General features: G+C 53.3%; 1 protein-coding gene across 1 annotated transcript in view; it reads right to left on the minus strand.

Moving 5' to 3' along the window:
- Positions 1–15,858, minus strand: part of LOC133343909 (protogenin-like) — a 113,473-nt gene that overhangs the window by 13,985 nt on the left and 83,630 nt on the right. The window contains 2 exon segments of the mRNA XM_061553911.1: positions 266–449; positions 2,597–2,692. Coding sequence (XP_061409895.1) covers positions 266–449; positions 2,597–2,692 — 280 coding nt within the window.

Genomic DNA, 15,858 nt, shown 5'->3' on the forward strand with positions numbered 1-15,858 from the left:
AGCCAAATACTCTAAACGCTTGATTCTAAATGTGGAGGGGAAAAAACGGAAAACCCGGAGAAAAATCCACACGACCACAGGGAGAGAGAGACGCAAACTCCAAATATACAGCAGCAGGCGTCAGGGCCGGGATCGAACACACGACCTCCTGCACACCATCTCGCCCTCCCGACCCCTGCGATTATGCCCGCACAAGAGCAGCTACAACAGTCGCGCTGGAGAGAGAGTCCTGCACGCGCCGGCAGCCCCCCCACTCACGTGTGGCACGTAGCGCACGAGCGACGCGTTCTTGAGGCCCACGGGGTTGCAGCGCAGCGTGTAGTTGAGGCTGCCGCCGCCGTGGCTGAAGACGGGCGCGAGCCAGTGCAGGGCGACGGCTCGCGAGCCGTTGGTGCGCGCGTGCAGGCGGTGCGGCGGCGGTGGCGGCGGCGCCGACTTCCCACGCACGGCTGGGGGGCACGTGGCAGGGGGGCATGGGAGGCGTACGTGTGAGCGCGTGATTGCGTACGTGCGTGCGAGTGTGAGCGAGTGTGTTTCACAGTGTGAGCGTGTGTGTTTGTGTGCGTGCGTGTGGGGAGCGGTGGCGAAGCGGTTACCGCGTTACGATGAACTCGACGACCCGAGTTCGATTCCCTCTCATGGCCAATGGCAGTGATGATTATCCGAATCGGTTCTGTGCCTTCGCTAGGTCGACTCAGCCTCAAATGAGTAGCTGGTGCATTGTGTAAAAAGATCGCTACTGGGGAGACAAAGGCGGCTAGGCGTGATGCTGGCCACCCACCCCCTCGTGTGCCGTGCCAACCTTCATAGGTGCTGCTCGCTAACAGCACTTGCCCCAACAGTCTGCAAGGCTAGATGAAGGTGCATGAAGGTGAGCAAGTAGGCATGTGGTGGGAGCATGTGTGCATGCGGTGCACGAGTGCTGAATGAAGGCGTCCCCATCGAGTGCCGCTCAAGGGCGTTGTTTGACCATACTTCTCTACGCTGGTCAGTGTGGAGTGGTAAAGGATATCACTCGCCACTGATGAAAACCATGACCAGGAATCAAACTCATCGAGCCGGGTGGCATGACGGTTAGCACAAGTGCGCTAACCGCCGTGCCACCGCTCCATCCCATTCTACATAATAACGCAACGATTGCGAAACGGTGGAAGCTGCTGCTGCTGCTGCGACCCATGACGTGTGAATGCAGCAACTGCACAGCCACCGTTACGCTGGGTAGGCCCAAAGCTCCGTTAGGCGAGACCGTTCATATCGCCGACCATTTGGGTTGTGAAAATTGACCCGTTTAGTTGTTCCAACAGGAAGTGTAAACAACGTTTTGCTGCTCACATTGTGATCGACCCCCGCGTGGGTTTCCTGCGCCTCCTAACAGCAATATTATGCCTCTCACACGGTGGCGAGTCCGGAGAATTCCACTTGGGGGGGAGGCGCGGGGGTGACGGACGACGGCAAGGAAATGAGTTCCGTCCTCTCTCCATTTCCTGCCTCCTTGAATCTCACAACGCGTCACTCCGCGTCTGTGGACCTCCTAGTCCCATCTGGCTGGGGCGCTGCAACTCACAACAGTGTCCCGCATTTAACCAGGATTCTCTCACCGAGATTCTTTACCCTCATTTTGCATTGGCGACACGGGTACGCAGCGCTACATCGGTAACATATATATTAATCAATAGGGTCTCTTTAAAATTAAGGACATAGGAGAGGCCACCGCCACATAATGGCCTGCCCGTGTGAATAATGTGAGTGGGTTTCAAATGCCGTTTTCGAGCAGGTGGCAGCAGTTGATTATTCCCTGCAGATATTGCCTCTGGGTGGCAGGACACGAGCACTTGGTACACGCGCACTGCCAATAAAAACCTCTCGGCTATCCCAATCACCCAGGTCCACTAAATCAATCATTAGCCAGCGAAGCAGTGGGGGAGGGGGAGATTTAGAGTCAAGCGTAGCCAAATGGCCCTCGTTCTCATTCTCAAGCCCGAAGACTCCTCTGTGTTGAAGGCCGTGCCTCGGGGAACTTCCATTCGGATGGCCCATGGTGGTCCAGGCTCTTGTCTGATCCTGATGAGTGCAGGACCCCTTGGTGGTGGTGGTGTTGTGGTTCCGGACCCAGCCAAGTGGCGTTGGTGCTCGACCCTCATTCGAGGAACCCGATTGGCAGAGGATGTATTCGCAGTTTGGGGAAGCTGCCCAAGTCACTCTGTGGCATTATTGCCATGAATTGTATCGCAACGTAATGAGAACAATTTCTTTGTTATTCCCCGACTAAAGCGTTGCCAATCGATGTGATATTTCTGCAAAGAAGACCTCAGTTTAGGTAACGATCGAGCATGCAGCAGAGCGCCAGCCTCTGAAGTGGAACACTGCAAGTTCAACTCAAGTGATGCCATCATTCCTCTCGAGTCAATAAAACGAGTACCAGTTTGTGAGAAGTGGTTGTCCTGTTATAAATGGGCTCAGGGCTGCCCTAGAGGAGGTGAGCATCGTCCACGCTCAGTCCGAGCCAGGGGAGACGCTGTTCTCCCCGCCCGGCCGCAACGTAGCGTGCGGCACGGAGCGCTGGGCCCCTTGTGGCCGCGTGGCGCGAGAGCCTCACCCGCGCAGTCGGCCGTGCTGATGGTCTGGTCCGCCTCGTATCCCTCGCCCTCGTCGCTGTAGGCGGACAGCCGCACCTGGTACTTCTTCCTGGGCTCTGCGGGGGAGGAGGAGGAGAAGAGGAGACCAGCGAACGCATCAGCTTCATGCCCCAGGGGGGAATTCTTAACCAGGTCCATTTGTTGCACAAACAATGATTGTTCAACTTCAGCGCGATGGGGGTGGGCGGCGGTAATCGTGGTGAGCGCCCACTTTAATGCAGCTGATGAATGATACAGTTTAACATCAATTGCAATTATCAAAGAACAATGAGCCGATTGACAGTATCTGACGGTGGATAATCTACGCAGAAATCGATACGTCCACGTGGCCCGAGCAGCATCTGGTGCCGAAGACCCTCGCACGCGACCACATGCCGGTCACGTGGCACTCTCGCTACAAAGGGACGTTTCTGGTGGAGTCGCGGCGCCCTGCCACGTGGGGACGCAGAGGCCTTGTGTTTGCCAGCGAGCGAGAAGTGGCCATGGGCCCCCCCCCCCGCTTTGTTTGTCTGTCAACGCGTGTGCCGCGGCCCTGTGCCGGCTCTCAGCTTGCCGCCGCCACCACCACCACCACCACCACACGCGGCTTCCACGATCCGTCGCATTTCATGCGTGGCGTCGGAGTGAAATGCCGTGCGTGCCGTTTGTCTGTTATTTGATCCTAGAAATGTAAAAACTAAGGACAAAACTAAAGAGACTACTTGACTGATTTGATAACTTCACACAGAATGTATCACAAAGCACAGGGGAAATAGATGAGATACATAGCAATGTGTGTGCCCAACATTGCGAGGTGACTACCGGTGAATGAGTAATATGCACCTTCATTGTCCTCGGGACAACGGAGCTCTATTTTCTTCTCACACTAACACACAATACAACGTGCTGACCCGAGAAAAAACTTTCGCTTTAGAGACCTGACCCCATGCAGGAGGCAGTGGTGATTTAATTCTGAGTGATCTAATTTATGTAAGTGGGGACAAGTGGGCCTGCAACAGGTGGTCACCTCCAGTTGGCCACGGGTAACTCGCTAGCTACGCGATGACATTGCAGTGAGCAAACACAGTGCGGTTCAAATTGTTTACTTATGTGCCCTATTGCAGCGTAATTTGCAGTTCATCTGAAATGTACAAAAAATCAACCAACATTTTGAACATGTCTTGATAAAATTGACAATTATCGATGATGGCCAATTTTTGTATCCCAAGCAGCGATTGCACTTTTCCCTTTGCTGCACTGCCACATCTTGTGGATATTTTCCCGACTCGTTTGAGCAAAACGTGTAGACATGTAAGTCACCCTCCCGGTCCCTGCACGTGGTGTCCCCTCTGGCTGTCACTGCGCACCGACCGCGTGGAACTTTCACGGCTGGCTCAGGTCGCCAACCGACGTGAGAGCTCCGCTGAACCCTCACCCCGACCACGGAGATGCGTTGATTCTTGACCAAATGCAAACCGATGATCGCACTTACCTCAAAGCAAAATAACTACCCTTGACTATCCCACAAATCTGCGCTTCTTGCTCTTATCAGTGGACAAGCACTCCCCGTTATCCTCAACATTCGTGGATATCAGAGTCCCCAAGGACTCGTGGAAAGGGTGGCTGTTACACAAGAATGCTCGCGTTGTCCATGATGCAGCAGTCGAGATAGGAGTTTCTGCTTTCCCTTCCATCCATCTTATCTGACAAGCCCAGAGGCCCCACGGCAAGCGGGGAGCCTTGTGCATTGGCTGATCTACGTGCGCCCCGATCACAAGAGGGAATGTTTGAGAGAAGGGCGGAAGGCTCAGAAATTAAATGCCAGAGAAAGTTGCACCAGCAGAACATTGGACCCTATGGTAAATGCACAGCCTTGTCTCTATACGCACAGTCAAATAGTGGAAAACGGGCCAGGCAGTGTCAATTCTTCATAAGATACACAAAATAAAAAGTCTAACAATTTGAAAGTGCTAAAATGAACCTACTGTTTTTCGCCCAGTGGTGTAAACTCCACATTCCTATGGAGGGGGCCAGTCTCTCTTTAGCACAATCACCCTTGGTCAGTTAAGCTCCTGTCATATCTTGGAAACGACGATAGCCGGCCTCCATTTTCTATTTGAATAGGAGCGCCACCAATTTTGCTTGCGAAGAATAGAAGGGTGCACAATATAAACAAAGGCCACGCATTCCGCTAAGAATCGCCAAATGCTTCAAAGCACGTTTGTCTCCTTGTGATCTTTTCACAAGGAGCGGTTAATTTTCTCAGAAATTGGCCTTTCTTTTTTTGGGGGGGGGGGGGGGGTGGCAGGGGGAGGGGGCATAGTGGGGGGTGGGGGGCGGGGGATTGCCCCGACCGCCGCCCTGCGGCGTGCACCCTGACCCCGAGACGGTAACTCAGCCTCCTGGGCCGCACCGCCCCGGCTTAGTGGGGAGAACAAAAATCCCTGAAGAGGCCACCCCACAAAGAGGCCCCCCCGCAGCACGGCCCGCTCGTGAGAGCGGCTCCCAGCGGGGGTGTCCCCCCGGGGCGGAGGGCGCCGCGGCCGAGAGACCGACCCCCATCGGGCTGCGTGGAGGTGCGAGCGCTGGGCGGGCGGAAAGGCAACTGCCCTGCGGCTCACGCAGCGGGGAAGCCCGCAGCGCAGTTCAAAGCGAGGAAAACGGGATATTATTCGTCAAAGTATTTTTTGTTAATTCTGTGTGGGGTTGTCCGTTAGGAGGAGTTTTATAAGATTTCCAATGTTAAAGTGGCGCTTGTATGTATGTAGAACTTATTTCGCGCCGCACGTAGCCAACCGTGCTAATCGGAGGGGCTTACTTAAATGCCTCGGCAACTGTAAGCGCCTTGCATCACATCTCATCTGAACCATTCTGATGCCCCTGCTGCAGTCTAGCCAAGGGGACCCTCAGTGGCAGCTGTCCCTGTTCGATTCCTGCAAGCCCCAACTCATCACTGCGACTCAAGTGGCAGCGTCGGCCACGATGATGGCGGTGCGGTGCCATCGTGACCCTGGTAGGCTGCGACAAACTCGGCTCGCGATGGACGCGCAGAGCGAGGATCGACATTCGGCCGTGAAAGGAGGGAAGCAAGGGCTTTGTCGTGCCACTCCAAATACATTGCTTAAGTTTCACAGAAAAAAAAGTTGGAAAAAAAAAGAAACAGTTAGGATGTTTCCTGGCACGAGTGGGGCGGCGTTCATCTCTATGCGAGTCCGTGGTCAGAACGCCACGCTCGCGCTCTGTCGTTTTTACACTCGCACACGTGGACAAATACACCATTAATGTATTTATTGGGCGATTAAGAAAGCCTCAGATGAGCCTCGCCTTGTGAAGACTGATTACCGCGTATGCACGTCCTCTGCTGCCCAGGGGAAGGATTTAGAGTCGAGCAAGAAACAACCCGCGTTATAAATCAATCAATCCACACCTTAAAAATCTCGCAGCATTGAGAGTACGGAGAGGCGAAGGCTCATCGAACATAAAGTCCACCGAGGCGGTGCAGCCGAACGGCGGTCAGAAAGAAGCATCCCAGGGCAGAGAAGGAAGAGAGAGAGAGAGGGGTGGGGGTCTCTGCATGGCGAGACCACACAGAGCTCGGAGGAATGCTGCCACCACCACCCCCACCACCACCACCTCCCCCGCCACCCCAGCCCCGCGCACGAACCCTTATCCCGAGCACAAACACGCGCAGGCCACAAACACATCTCGGCACTGCAGCAGTCGATATCATAGCTCGGGGCCAGGCCAGATTAGGGTTGGATTATGGGGGCAAACATTCGGGGGGCAAGCAACACGGATTACGGCTCCCCCCCCCACACACCACCCCCCCCCCCCCTTCAGCGCCGTGCGATCGCTCCAGATCACTCTTGTTTCGATAGAAGACTTATTCAGCTGACAGAATTGAGCAACTGAAGTGCTCATAATTCGGGCATCAAGTATTATGCACACACGCGCGATACACGCTGGGCCACCGCCGAAAACCGTGGGGCTCCCTCAAGGCGGCTAAAGCCGTGCACTTTAACATTTAACCCAATAAACAGCAACGTGTAGCGCGCACTCGATGTTAGCTTCAAACCGCCGGGCCAGTGGCGATGAACGCTTCAATTTCATTGACACTTTTCTTCCCACGGGTTTTTCTTGCTTTCCTAAATCCGTGGTTTCCACAGACAAAGAGACAGATTTCTCCCTATAGCCTTAACAGGCTGTTGGGGCAAGTGCTGATCGCAAGCACCTACGAAGGCCGGCACGGTGCATGAGGGTATGGGTGGCCATGTCTACACACCAAGTACTCGTTTGAGGCTGAGTCGACCTAGGGGAGGCCCCGGACCAGTTCAGAAAATTTTCACTGGTGTTGGCCGTCAGCGGGAATCTAACTCAGGCCGCTGGCTCCATAGCATAGCACGCTAACCACTGCGCCACCGCTCCCCATACACAAACATAGTGCACCTTATATCTTAGTGAGGAGCAGCATGTGCATTCGAGGCTGCATGGTAGCTGCGATGTTACAAATTAGCCTTCTTCTCCCGACGCCCGTTTGGAGTGTTTAACCCACAACGTTTACAAGTGCGGTAACATTAAAATACTTAACACAAGCAGCTGTCAGAAAACGCCGCTTCACTAAATGGCTTTGACAATTTCACGCTCTCCGTGGGGAGCCGAGATTTTTTTGCTTCGTGGGGGGGGGGGGGTTAGGAAAAAAGTTAAATGTAAAATATTTTAGCCATTTGCTTGGAGAGGAGGGGACGAGAAACAGAAGGCCATCCCCATAAATCAGGCCGTGCCACTTTCCTGGAACACCTCTTTGTCTGCCCCACAAAGGCGGGCCAGCCCTGGGCCCAGCGCTGGGATCATCTGCAGATGCCCCCTGGCTGCCTGACTCCGGGCAACAGCTGACCATCGCCCCCCCGGGGGCAGACGCCGCCCCTGCCCTCGCTCCGGCCCGCCTATTGTGTGCCGGGCAGCGGCGGGGGGGGGGGGGCTATCACGCGGCTCAACCTTTGGCTCGGTGACCCCTGGTCCCTGGTGGGCAGGGCCGCTCCCGCACCCCATCCCCCGCCCCCCGTTGCCCTCTGACCTGCCCGGCAGCCGCTTTCAGACCCCGACCTCTCGGGGTGCCCGCAGGAAAGGCCATTGTGGCCGTGGGGAACGAAAGGGGGACGCGCGGAATAAAGGCGGCACTGACAACTGGAAGAGTTAGCGCTCGCCAAATGTTTCCTGCGCTCAATTATTGTTTTTGCTTGCTTGCCTCGGAGCTGTGGGCTCGCGTGATGGTGCGGAGAGCGGTGACGCACCAACGGGCGTTCGTTTAATTGCCGAAAAACCCTGCAGGCACTTAGGGAATGCAATTCGCACGTTTCCTGGATGCGTGCGGCTCTCAGCGGATGTGTGGATGGGTGTCTGTGTGTATGTCAATGTGTGGATGAGTTTGCATGGATGCGTGCGTGTGTCAATGTGTGCACGAGTTTGTGTGTGTGTGTGGAGAGGTGTGTGCACAAATGTGTGAATGGTTGTGCGTGTGCGTTGATGTGTGTATGGTTATGAGCGGATGTGTGGATATTGCAATGTGTCCATGTGTGGATGTGTACAAGTGGATGTAAGAATGAGTGGAAAGGCGTGTGAGAGTGTACGTCGATTTATAATTTGCTGTGATATGTTAGTGGCGACCCGAGTTTGGTTCCCGCTCACGACAAATAACAGTGGCAAATATTTTAACCTGTCCTGGGCCTCCCTTAGGTCGACGAAACTGCAAATGAGTACCTTGTGAAGACAAGAAATGCCGGGCGTGGTGCTGGCCACCAACCCCCTCGCGTGCTGTGCCAACCTTCATGGGTGTTAGCTTACAGCACTTGCCCCAACAGTCTATTATTTAACGGCTCTAGAGGGGATCTTTCTCTTTGTCTTGCCTGCAACAAACATGGGAAAGATTTCAAAATCAAACCTGATGGTGCCTGCGTTCAGTAGCGCGCACACACACGACTGAACGTTCAGGAGTGCGTGTGCGCTGCCGGACATTGCGTAACGCACACACGCGCTCCGAGCGCTTCTCAAGCAACACGGAGAGTTCGCCGGGCAGAGCTGCTCATCACTGGGCACCAGCGTTCACGCATCGTCATCACAAGAATCCGTGATGGCCTCACGGAATCGGGGTGGGGGGGTGACGGGCAAGAAGAAGCTTCACAGCGCCACGCACCGGAGGAGTTTCTCTTCGCCTACGGCAGCGGACGGTGGACGGTGATGAAACCGCAGCGACGTGGCGCTTGCCGAGCCGCGAAAGAGCGGAGCGGGGGCCCCCTCGCCGTGGCCGCGCGAGGGGCCTCCTCCTCCTCTCCCGTCGGCGAGTCAGCCCCCCGCACTGAGGCCCGTCCGCTCAACGCGTCAATTTATCACGGCATTGATTTCGTGACAAGCCCGGGGATGCTGCATTAATCAGAATGAAAAGCTCCGTTGATGCTATTTTAGTCAAATTATCCGCGAAGGGTTCGCTCTCAGCCGAAACAAAGCCTTGGGCTGGGCGGCACTTTGGGCGCGATCTCTCTCACCTCCGGTGCGACCGCCCCGCGGACTCCGCGATTCACTAGAAACACAATCACGATCCTCCTTTTCCGACGCGCAGCTCGGCCGGTAAACAAGAGCTCGGCGATCGCCCGCGACAGTGCGCGCCGCCACCGCGCCTCTTTGGCGAGCGCCCATAATAATCGAAAGCCGCCGACGATTGCGCGTGTGCCGCGCTGCCGCGTTCAAAGCTCGCGCTCCGGGCGTCAAGCCAGCCCAACGAGAGCGCCCGGCGCTCTGCGAACAACGGCACTTCCCTTGAATAATCACGTCAATCGTTGAGCCGACGGCGCGAGAGCGGCCCACGGTTATGTGGCGTCCGAGGCCGTGCGCGCTAGCCGCCCGCCCGGCTCCGGCACAACTGCGACGGTTTTTTTCTTTCTCAAATGAAGATATATCCCCCGCGGCTACCCGGGCCACTTTAGTCCGAATTGATGCGCAGCGACGTACGGACGTACGGACGGTCGCGCGTGCGCGTGTTTATCGGCGCCCGCGCCACCGCCGCTCCTGCAACGGCCACGTGTCAATTGCGCCGGCAGGAATCGGCGTGAGCGCTCCGACTGCTAATTGATGAATGCTAATGAATTCCCCAGGCTCGGCGGTGCCCGGCGCTCGATATCTCAATACGCCGTAGCCACGGCGACGCTCGGGGTGTGGGTTCACGTGACGAGGGGGGCGGGGAGGGGGCCCTGTGCCCCCCGCCCCCACATCGCCTGCTCTCGGCCCAGCCGTCACATTCACCCAAACGCCCACGAGCCGCGCACCTCGCCATTGATGTTAATGTCGACATGTAGAAACGATAAGGGTGAAAACAGGAGATGTGAATGAGATCTACTTGTCCCTGCCACAGGAATGTGGAATTTCCCGTAACTGGCTAGAGGCTGCAAACATAGAATAAGCACCTCCACATACTCATGATCCGTAATGTACGGTAGGTGTTGTGAGTTAGAGCGTGTAAATATGAATGTGTCGTGAGACCTGCCACCACACAACACCCAGCCAGGCTGCTCATGGCAGAGCGAACAGCCCACAATCAGAGTGTGGCAAAAGTTCAAATTCTGGTTGTGGGTTGACTCAGCCCATCAGCCTTCTTGGATCACTTTGTGGGGAAATCAGCAGTGATTGTCCTATAGATAGATCCACCCCTGCCATAAGAATGTGGAATTTCCACCACGGGCTCCTGAACGAAATAAGAGATGAGCTCCGTCTCAACACTCACCTGAACGAGAAATCAGTTTTTTACTTTCTATAACCAAGTAAGTGCAAGTTACGAGTATTTCATAATCACAGGAAATGTGTTTTATATTATTGATATTAATCTCAAAATGGTCTGACCGCGTCTTGTATATGTGCATGTGTAGGCATGCATGAGTACATGCACACGCGTGTGTTTGCAGTGTGTACATGAGAGCATACGTACAAGTGTAGGGTGTACGTGCGTGTATGCATTATGACATTTACATACTCCATGTACACCACGCTTCTGAACCCCGCACAGATGAAGGCCATCCCACACCAGAGCCCTCTGAGCCCGTGCAGCTGCAATCGATCCCATTCCCATGCGGACCCAGATCTCATCCCAGATCTCATCCCAGATCTCATCCCAGATCTCATCCCAGATCTCATCCCAGATCTCATCCCGGTTCCCTTCGTGCTCTTCCCCTCGAGCACTGTGAGCATCCTCGACCTCCCAGCCGCCTTCTCCATCACGAGCGTCGCCCAGGGGCCACCAACTCTCATCGTCACTTGTCCCTCCCCTTAAGCCCGCTTGCTTATCCTGGCGGTGCATTTGAGTTTGCACTCTCGCCACCAGTGTCTCTCGCTGCTCAGCATGTATGCATCCCATCGCGGTGGACAACGCCAGCATCATTTTGTGGGAAGTCCTAAGAAGATTATGGCTACTGCCGCAGGAATTTCCACCGATGCCTCGGGACAGGAAAATGGAAATGAGCGCTGCCCTACGCTCGCTCGAGAGCGGAAACTCTTGACTTTTAATAAAAGCGCGCGCGTTTATGAATACACTTGCCCAACCCCGCACGCCCGCGCATGTGGTGCGAATCAGACGTTTCAATCGTACATTCATCACTGGGCGACACGCGAATGCATTGACCTGTCTCGAATAAAGCACCTCGCGGAAAAAAAATTACTTTACTTTATCAGTCCATTAACTGCTCTGCATCAGCGGCGTGCATTGTTGTGGCGTCATAATGAGAGACGCTGGCGCGGAGATGGCGCATCGGGGCCGGCCGTGGCGCTGCGCCTGCAGATAAATGCGGCGTATTAATCACGCGGCACGGCGGGCTGCCCTTTGACCCCGCGGGAAGCCACACAGGTAGCGCGGGGTGCTCATTCAAGCCACGGGGTGCACACAAGCGCCGCGGGTTTGTTTTGAAGGCGCCAAGCCGATCATCTTAATGCCGTGGCGCCTCGAGTCAAAAGTACGAACTTAAATTTTCATCATCGGCCGCTTTTGAAAGGGCGCATTTTCAAACGGCGCCTTTAAAAAAAATCATTACAAGTGACTCGTTTGGCACGTGAAGCCTTTTCAAATGATCTTGCGCAGATCTATAGTGTCGACATTGAGACGGCACCATCGATTTAACAGATTTCTATAAAATGTTATGCACTCGCTGTGGCCAGAAGCAGTGATGCAAATGTGGATTTATAAGATAAAATCAAGACGAGAGAAATATGTCACACTTGAGCAGGAGGTGGGGTTATTTTTTCAAATCCACTGCACCCTCCTAAAGCTTGAGACTAAAATCTGATGTGACCGCGTGCCGGGCCGAGGGACTAAAAGAATCGTGACGTATTTTAATAAATAAATGATTTCCCTTCACAGAGCAGCCTCCAGGTGACTGATTATGCTGCGGGCAAACCCCGGCCTATCAATCAGCAGGGCCCAGCGAGCGATTAGAGTTCCCAGGCTGACACAATCCAATAGAGTTTAATGCTGTGTGCTCATATACGACAGCAGCACCCTTGCGATAGCGATCGTTACCGCTCTCTAACGGTAGAGCACTATCCCCGCTTCTGTCCACGCGCAGCCGGCGTAGAACACAATCCGTTAGCTACATTACAAGAACGATGATTATAATTACCACTGTTCATGAGCCATTTGTCCTCGCGAGCCAACCGCGTAGGCCCCCAGAGGGATTTTGCGAAGTTGACGGAATACGAGGCTGCTTTATTCCATTTAAAATCCAAAGGTTGCAACGTAAATGAGCGTGTGGCCGCACTGAGTCAGCGGTGGAAATTTCACATTTTACAAGAGGGACAAACCACTTCCGACAGAGCGGTGATCGTTTTATTGACCGCAAGGGGATGATGGGGCTGAGATGACCTCCCCTGTTCAGGATTTGAACTCTCGCACTCTCACGTGATTCAGATTGGATCACACTACCCACGTGATTCCGATTGGATCACACTACCCATGGAGACCACCAGCAGCAACGTTTAAGGATTTGTGAGTTCCAACCAACTCTGACTGCTTTAGAGCCACACTTTGACACTTTCTTGGATATTCCTGGACTTGAGACCAGACTTAGAGGTGCATGGCCGATATTGTGATGGGAGAAGTTATTTATTAAGCTGCGTATGCAACAATGTTGTTTTTGTTTGCGATATACAAATGTAAACTCCACAATTGCAATCTGCCTGTGAAATACAATTTCGGCTCGTTAGAATGAGTCATCGATAAACGTATATGTGAATGTTTTTTTAAGTGGAGTTGTAAGATCTTGATTTGAAGCTTTCGTGACTGCAGGAATCCATACTCTTTGGTTCTTTCGGTAAAGTCACGTAGGTAGACAAAATAATAGATCACTACGTTTCGATCGCAAAATGTTCACGTATTTTCCTGTCTATATTTGTTGCAAGCTCCGTGAATGAACAACGTGGGGAAGCCTTCATCCAGCAGTGGATTGACAAAGCGCTGTAAATATTGTTTCTGTTAAATGTATTTGTGTTTATAGCTGCCCTAAACATATTTCAACATGTATAATTTTGATTTCATTGCTGTTTACATTTGTTCTTTTTGCCCTTGTATTTTCTTACATCCCCCCCCCGGGTCTACTTTGAGAGAGAGATGTTAATCTCAATGGGATCTTACCTCGTGAGATGACGAGAGAGATACTTCTCCTTCTATCCCTGAGAGCGTCGTCCATGCTTCAGGCATTCACACACAACCGCTATCCATACCAACTGATTATTTTTGCTCTTTGGGTATTTCCAAACTTTTCCCTTTCCCCTCAAAACAAACCGCGTATTCAGTATTTTTCACCGAATGTAAATAATCCGATCATTTAAGTAACGCTTAGTTTCTCTCTCAGTAATACAATGCGGTGGCATCAGGAATCAATATTTGAGCGGGGAGGAGTTTTGACGTTGTTTTCCACTTGACCGTCACAAACATTAACACCATTCACACTTCCGCTACTACGACTACAATGTATGAGGAGTATGTCCAATCAATATTGAAATAAGCCCAACATCGTGTTCGCTTCAGAGGATCTGCGCTGCGAATCTGTGAAGCGCCCTCGTGAGCACGAGTCACGAGAAACACCCTCCCAGGCGAAGCAATGCAGGAGCCTGCTAGGATCGTTAAAATAAACGATTACAAGGACAGGCCACTGAAGTCCTCGCTTGTAAACAACATTGTAAAAACGTGTTCAATGCAAATTGTCAATAACTGCCGAACCACTGCACATCGGAAAATCCACGGGGTGATTGTGGACCAGTGGCCACATGGCAGGGGTGAGTCGACACAAAGGGCCTCTCGCCTCCCACACGCGCCCACAGCCACCCACGTGAAATAAACAGACGTACGCGCGGCCGTAAGGACGCCGGTAATGGTCACCGCTCGCAAGCGGCCGCTGTCGTTAAACAGAGGCATTCACGACAAAATTAATCTCAGTCTCGCAAATCTGTGGAAAAGGAAAGGAAAACCAAGCTTATATAGCCAAGGAAAAAATACCCACAATTGTTGCCAGCAAAGGCACCAAAAACATTTGCTAAACAGCGCTCACCTGTCACTCCGGCGGAATCAAGGCAATTGTGCGGCGGGGCTGCGAGCGCTGCCCCCGGGAGGGAAGGCCGCTTGTGGCCGAGAGCACACAAAGCCGACAAAAGCGGAACGGTGGGGTGGGCGGGGGCCGTTTGGGGGGCCCCCGGTGAGCCGACGGCAGGGAGAGATGGGCCCTTTAGAAGGAGCGCCGCGGCGCGCCTCGCACTCCGCACGGGCGGCGGGCGGGCGGGTGGGCGGCCTCATCACGTCTCCCGCTGTGAGCCCAGCACGGCTTTGAAGGAGGCATTCACATGCAGGGCCTTGCGATTGAGACTTCAGCATATGACAGCAATTATTCATAACCCCTCACTTGCTCTCTCCTCTCTCTCTCACTTAGAAGACACACACAGTGTGTGTATAAAACGTGTACACGTGCACATTTTATACACACACTATGCACACGTGAATTAAATTTTACCGCTCGTGATTTTATCGTGAGAGTTTTAAAAGCACATTAAACGCCTCTGTCAAATTTGATGGTAAATGTGAAATTTATTCACTGAATGGATGAATTTGCCACATTCCAGTTTCCAAAAAATGGAGACACAGCGGCGGCATGCTTGACAAATCATTCAAACATGATTTGCATAGAACTCACACGCGCCGTCCATCCGTCCACATACAATTATTGACACGTTTTCAGTCGTCAACCTGTCGAGGCATTGTGGACCAACATATTAACGACACGACGTTGTTTGAGCAGGCAACCTCTGGTCCAGTTGAAACCGGTTCATTAAGACCCCTACGTGCCGTGTTGCAGTGCCCCCCTGCACCCCTGCACAGGCAAGTGTAACGTCTGGTCAAAGACGTGGAACGAACGTTGCCACAGCAAGGTCACAAACTGGTCAGTCCGGTCACAAACCGGACGGTTGGCAACTCGAGGGCCAATCCGCAAGGTTTAGAAAATGGAAATCAAAGCACGACATACCTCACGGATAACACTGCAAACGTCAAAGTTATTTCTTAAGAGTGACTGCGATTATTCTATATTGCTCAGGAGTACACACGCAGCAAGCGGTGGCCTTCGCAAATGCTAATAACGTGCTGCCGTAAGCAACTTTGCAATCTTGCTTTCAAAAGTGCGTTGGCCATTGCGTGCAACAAAGAAGAGATAAGGGGCCAACTTGAAATCCCAAACAGAACGTGCGCTTGTTGTGCTCACTGTTATTTACAACCAAGCCTCCAGAGCTTAAGGCCACTGGGCTAAGGCAACGCGAGCGAGCGAGCAGCTCAAGGTAAAGAAAACGTTCTGACTGATCCATCGCCCGCCGTGAAAACCAAGGTCTCTTCCACAAACGTAAACAACAAGACACCTCGTACTCCATAAATTCCAGCGGGCCTGGCCTTGCCGGCTGAGCTCACGTTCACCTCAACCTGGCATGGACCCCCCCCCGCCCCTTCCACTGCTCCAGCCAAGCGACAGCGGAGTGGCGGTGGCGGCAGAGGTGGCAAGGGAGACACGGGGGGCCCTGTTTGTGGCTCTTAGAGGGACGGCAAGGGGACAGCACCGCTCGTTTTCGTTCTGTCACAACAAGTACCAATAACCTTCTTGTTATTTATGCATGTCTAATTAAAACAAAAGAGCAGGCTTTGACGAAGTCAGCGAGGGCTTAGAGGGAGCGGGCG

This window comes from Lethenteron reissneri, chromosome 18 (assembly GCF_015708825.2).
Source record: "Lethenteron reissneri isolate LAM-NWPU_2019-01 chromosome 18, ASM1570882v1, whole genome shotgun sequence".
Classification (NCBI taxonomy): Eukaryota; Metazoa; Chordata; class Hyperoartia; order Petromyzontiformes; family Petromyzontidae; genus Lethenteron; species Lethenteron reissneri.